The sequence below is a fragment of the Coturnix japonica genome, chromosome 1 (assembly GCF_054131305.1).
Source record: "Coturnix japonica strain WE chromosome 1, WE-NBRP24, whole genome shotgun sequence".
NCBI lineage: Eukaryota > Metazoa > Chordata > Aves > Galliformes > Phasianidae > Coturnix > Coturnix japonica.
Genome location: NC_140663.1, coordinates 5,442,434 through 5,448,433, shown reverse-complemented (window position 1 = coordinate 5,448,433; position 6,000 = coordinate 5,442,434). Strand labels below are relative to the sequence as shown.

General features: G+C 42.9%; 1 protein-coding gene across 11 annotated transcripts in view; it reads left to right on the top strand.

The window, feature by feature from the left end:
* Nucleotides 1–214: 214 nt before the first annotated feature.
* UPF2 (UPF2 regulator of nonsense mediated mRNA decay) overlaps nucleotides 215–6,000 on the top strand; it is a 48,527-nt gene continuing 42,741 nt past the window's right edge. For 4 of the 11 annotated variants that reach the window (XM_015869531.3, XM_015869361.3, XM_085512135.1 and 1 more), the window contains exons 1-3: nucleotides 215–288; nucleotides 3,653–4,032; nucleotides 5,068–5,847. In XM_015869531.3, coding sequence (XP_015725017.1) covers nucleotides 3,671–4,032; nucleotides 5,068–5,847 — 1,142 coding nt within the window. In that variant the 5' untranslated portion in view covers nucleotides 215–288; nucleotides 3,653–3,670. Of the gene's footprint in view, nucleotides 289–1,120; nucleotides 1,381–1,485; nucleotides 1,538–1,568; nucleotides 2,861–3,652; nucleotides 4,033–5,067; nucleotides 5,848–6,000 lie in introns of those variants that run through there. The other 7 variants (XM_085512123.1, XM_085512101.1, XM_085512090.1 and 4 more) reach the window with 4 other exon arrangements.

The window sequence follows — 6,000 nt, the reverse complement described above, 5'->3', positions numbered from 1 at the left end:
CGCTCGGGATGCGCGGCTCTCTGAGCCATCCTGAATCACCGCAGCGACTCGGCTTGGCTTCGCCTCCCGTTCTTTCTCGTCTGAACGTCGGAAGAAACGCGGAACGACCTCGCTTTGAGCGTCTCTTTCAATCAGGCAGCGCGTTGGTCTGCCCGGCTTGGAGCGCGGCGGGCGGCGTGACGGGAGCGAAGAGTGGGGGCCTCGAACGGCGGGAGGGGGCGGTGGCGGCGGCTGGAGGAGGAGGCGGCGCTGCCCGGGCGGCCGGGCCGATGTCTGCACCGGGAGCAGGTAGCGGGTCTAAAGTGGGGCGGTGAGAGGCACGGAGGGTGGAGAGGTGCTGTTTTATGTATGTGAGGGAGGGCCCGGGGCTGGAGGGAGCGGGAGCCGTGAGGAGGTTGAGAGAGAGGCCTGTGGTGGCAGGGGGAGGGTGAGGAGGAAGGGCTGAGGTGTTGAGTGAGGCGGTGGTTTCTTCAGGCTTAAAGGGAAGGCGGCTGGAGGGCCTGTGTGCGCGGTTAGGAGCGCCCCGCAGGCAGGGGAGGGTTGTTAGCTGAGAAGTGCTTGGCTCCTTATCTCTATCGCGATGTACCTTCAGGCCTTTGGTCCTTAAAGGAAGGGGGTGTTCCTGCAGCTCTGACAGCTCTTAGGAGCGGAATCGAAAGTAAAACTGCCCGCCTGGCTCAGCATTCCTGTTTATCGCTCCCCTCTTTCCTACCCTCCTCTTTCCTCCCCCCTCCTGTTCTGTACGCTCAGATTTCCTGTTATTTCTGGTTATATTCCTGTTATTTCTGGTTATATTCCTGGTTAGGTCCTGGAACAGGCTGCCCAGGGAGGTTGTGGATGCCCCGTCCTTGGAGGTGTTCAAGGCCAGGTTGGACGGGGCCCTGGGCAACCTGATCTAGTAAAGGTGTATGTTTGGTGGCCCTGCCAGGCAGGGGGGTTGGAACTACATGATCCTTGAGGTCCCTTCCAACCCAGGTCATTCTGTGTGATTCTCTTATATTTTGCATCTCGTTTTGTCTCCTTAAAGTTAAGAGTAACTTTAATTACAATTCACGTTCTCTGCAAACTTCTCGGTTTTTTTTTGGTGTTGTGCTTTCTGACTAAGTTTTTGCTCTTTAAGGTTTTTTGGAGTGTCAGAAATGGGGCTTCCTGTCTTTGTTCTTTATTTCCCTGACCTAACAGAGCACCCGCATAAAGGAATGCTGATGTGATCAGTTGAAATTGCAGTACCAGTACAAAAAAATACGTGAATTAAATCACTATAATAATGAATAAATTGTATGTCTGTGCGTCCTCCCCACTTCACCTCCAGCCAAAGCTGTGTCTGTAAGGATTGAGATCTTGGTACTGCAGTCTTCAACAACAGATTTTTATTGCTTTGTGAGTATTCAGCTTATCAGGCCAAGGTGATGATGTTTATCCTTCTATTGTGAATGGTGGCGAGAGATGCTGATTGACTTTTATGTATCTTTTATTTCCTTTCAGATTAAGTATTTACGTAGATGCTTCATCATGAATGTTACCTCTGTATTTCAAGGTTGTTTTTTCTTTTTTGTTTTAATAAAGCTTTTGATCTTGGAGTATTTTGAACCCCATTCCATAGATTTCTCAAATACTGAAGTTAGTATGAAAAACAGCCAAGTAAGAAATTCAGCCACAACTTTAAAAGAGAAAATAAAGATGAGTTAAGGTAGTTCAAATAGTGAAAAAGTTCAGTGGTTTTCTGAAAGCAGCACCTGTAAGTGTTGGAACTAAGAAGAATTTCAGAGAGTTCAAATATTGATATGGAATTATATTGCTGAAAGATGAAGAGCTCACAGACCCGTTGTCTCCTGTGTGTCTCGTCCTTTCTGATTGTCATCTATGAGCATTAATTTCTTCTGTTACCTTATGAAGCTCTTGTCATTATCCTGCCTTTCCACAAGTACATTCACATAAGCATTCGGTACAGAATAGAAGCTGTGTTAATGTGTATCTTAATGTCACCTTACCATTGTGTTTACCTGGTCCAAACTGTATCTGCAGCCTGACTTCATGTGGGAATGAGACCAAGGCAAACCCACTGCCTGGTACAATTTTTTCTCTATTTCCCTTTATTTGTGAACCAGTTTTAGATGTTTTGAAGGTATCAACTATATAAAGATCTTACAATAACCAGTAGCTGAGCTCCAATGGGTTCTTTACCACGAAAGTTTCACTGCCTGTATGTGAACACTGCCAGTTTTTGCAGCTATATCTTTTCATAAGACACATGCAAACATCTGAGATAATGCAGGTGTTCCACATGAGACTGTTAATATATGGATCTGTTGTGTTATGGTTTGTGGTGGGGCCAGGGAATGTGAACTATGTAGTAAGAAATAAGCTTTCTTTAGTGTGATGTCATAGTTATCTTTCAAAATCTTTCAAAGTAGTTGAATATTGGAAGTACTTAATTGGTCTGAGATGCAAGCATCTCATTATCCATTTTCTCAAGTAGATGCATGGAATATGTGAATCCAGCTTATTTTCATCACTGAGATATAGAAAGGCAAGAATACCCATGTAGTGAGACCAGCAGTGTTCTGGACTGTAGTAACAAGCCAGCAGGTTCAAAGTTTTTTCCTTTTTATTTGTTACTTGCAAATTCACATCTGGATACCAGCTCTAGTCATGGGTTCTCTGTTCCAAGGAAGTCATTGCTGTACTGGAGCAAGACCCTGTGAGAGCTACCAGCAAAGAGAACAGTCTCTTCATCTGTAAGAAGAGAAGGGCAGGTCTTATTACTGGCTGCAGCTACCTAGTGGGACAGTACAGAGAAGGTGGAGCCAAGTTGTCCTTGGAGCAGCACATGGATAGGAATGAGAACAAGCGGGCACAGGTTGGACCATACTGAATTCAAGGATGATATGAGAAGGTTTTTTTTCAACACTGAATATCCAGTTGCTGCAGTGAGGACAGAGGGAGGCTGCTGTATCTCCATAATTGGTGATACTCAAAAGTTTATGGGACAAGTTCCTAATTTTGACCCCTTTTTCAGCAAGAATTTGAAATAGATGACATCCAGACTCTCACTCAATTCTTAACTATTCTGTGAGTCTATCCTTTCTTGTTGAGTGTATGTTGTCTATGGATCCCTTCACCAAATAGAGCTAAGTCATAAAGGGCTGGAAGCCATAAAGATGATGAAGCTCTTACATATGGGAGGAAAAGAGAAGTCAGTTGGGTAGAGTCAAGGTGTTTTAGCCTTTGATCATTCTTGCTAATTACAGCTTTTCTGTTATCTTTTACATTTGTACTACTGGCAGGGAAGCTTGTACATACATCGTATTCAGCACTGCATTCTTCCAGCTGCTACTTGTGCTGTGTGGATGAATGCTCCCAGCAACTGGGGGCATCTTGGGAGGGTTGAGGAGGGTGGAAAATGGGATGATGCTTTTCACCATGAGGGCAGTGGAGCATTGAAGCAGGTTGTCCAGGAGGGCTGTGCAGTCTCTTTCCTTGGTGGCTTTTAGGATGTGCTGGGATAGCCCAGAGCAGGGGCTATCTTGTCTGACCTCAATTAACCCTTAACCCTAACCCTGGGTTAAGAATTGAATATGGGTGGGCTGTGAAAGTGACTTTGATATGTCAACAGCACGTTAACAATATTTATTTTCCTGTGGTTCTGCAGACTTACCTGGGTAACACGATGCCAGCTGAGCGCAAAAAGTCAGCAAATATGGATGAAAAAGAATCTCTGCTAAATAATAAAGAAAAGGAATTTGTTGAAAGGCGACCGGTGAGCACCAGGGAGAAGCCAAAAGATGATGTCAAAGTTGGGGTAAAGAGAGAGACTGTAAAGGTTCCTGAAGATAAAAAGAAAAAACTGGATGAGGATAAAAGAAAGAAAGAAGACAAAGAGAGGAAGAAAAAGGAAGAGGATAAAGTGAAGGCAGAAGAAGAGCAAAAGAAGAAAGAAGAGGAAGAAAAAAAGAAACACGAAGAGGAAGAGAAAAAGAAGCAAGAGGAGGAAGTTAAACGTCAACAAGAAGAAGCAGCTGCTCAGCTGAAGTAAGTTGTACTTAAATACTTGTGTGCTGTAGTCCTGCTGTGAGGACTGTGGGCACTTACAGAAGATGAACTGTTTGAATTAATGAGTTGTGTGTAGTGTTACAAACTGTATGTGCCTGGGTGAGAACGCTAATTTTTACATCGTTGTGACTTTTCATCTCTCAACCTCTGTTACGTTAGCCATTAGGATGGGTTTTTGGTGGTGTTTTCTGTATGATAATCGTGTGAAGCACAGATAGATGATAAAGAAGCACAATTTATTTTGGTAGAGAAATGTTAGCGTTGTAAAATTGGAAGCACAAGGTCTGTGAGTCCACAGACTGTAAGGGAGCAAATCTACAGTGAGCAATGGCTGTAATTGCTTTTCACCATTCATAGTCAATTGATATATGGATGGCAAAGGCAGAACATAACCCATCACTTCAATATGTGATCTTACCAAGACAGTATTTCTTAGTATGATATCAGAGGGCATTACAGTGTTGAAGATAGCATCTTCAGAACAGTAAAGCCAAGATTCTGGACATTCTTGTATATGAAGTATGTTACTTTTGAAGATGGAGAACAATGTCATAGCTATTACCTGTTACCTAGAGTCATAGCCAAATTCCAGCTGGGGCAGATGTAATTCAGTTTTTTAAGATTTTCCTTTATTTCAGTGGTTTGGGAATAGATCTCCCTTAGGTCTAGTACAGTAACTTCTTAAGAGGTTGCTGTCCTGCTCTGTAATAACTTATCTTAGTCTGGAGTAAATGAAGTTTCATGTTTATATTTTGCAGGTCTGATGGGATTAAGATGTTGTACATAGAAGAACATGAGAAATTCAGTTTTGTAACAAATGCGACTTGCTTTTTGGAGCAATAAATTCAAGCAGTGGTTTATCAAGCAGATGCTTTAGCATTCTAGGATTAACTTGTGAAAAATAGTCTTTTAGTACTTTTCAGCACTACTGGCGGATTTCAAACTCACTTTCTTTGACCTGTTAACATGGGAGTAAGGTGCTGTAATGATAATTAGTCCTATTTCTTTTCCTAGAGAAAAAGAGGAAGCCCACCAGTTGCATCAGGAGGCTTGGGAGCGCCATCAGGCAAGGAAAGAGCTTCGTAGCAAAAACCAGAACGCACCGGACAATCGCCCTGAGGAAAACTTCTTCAGCAGATTAGACTCCAGTCTGAAGAAGAACACGGCTTTTGTTAAGAAGCTAAAAACCATTACAGAGCAACAAAGGGACTCCTTGTCCCACGATTTTAATAGCCTGAATTTAAGCAAATACATTGCGGAAGCAGTAGCTTCTATTGTGGAAGCCAAACTGAAAATATCAGACGTGAACTGCGCTGTGCACTTGTGTTCTCTCTTTCACCAGCGCTATGCTGATTTTGCCCCCTCATTACTTCAGGCTTGGAAAAAGCATTTTGAAGCAAGGAAAGAAGAGAAGACTCCCAACATTACAAAGCTAAGAACTGATTTGCGTTTTATTGCAGAACTGACTATAGTTGGGATTTTCACTGACAAGGAAGGTTTGTCTTTAATCTATGAGCAACTTAAAAATATTATTAACGCTGATCGAGAATCGCACACTCATGTTTCTGTGGTGATCAGCTTTTGTCGGCACTGTGGAGATGACATTGCTGGTTTGGTACCAAGGAAAGTAAAAACTGTTGCAGAGAAGTTTAACTTGAGCTTTCCTCCTAGTGAGATAATTAGCCCAGAGAAACAACAGCCCTTCCAGAATTTGTTGAAGGAATACTTTACGTCTTTGACCAAACACCTGAAAAGGGACCACAGGGAGCTACAAAATATTGAAAGACAAAACAGGTGACATTTAAATGTTGCTTTTCGTTTATGGAGGAAACAATAGTTTGGTTTTGAAATGCCTAGATTTGTTGTAGTATTTGTCACCAAGAAGGTCTTGTTAGAGGTGTGTAGGAGATGTCTGTTCTGCAGTATGCCAAAAAGTGTGTCAAGAAA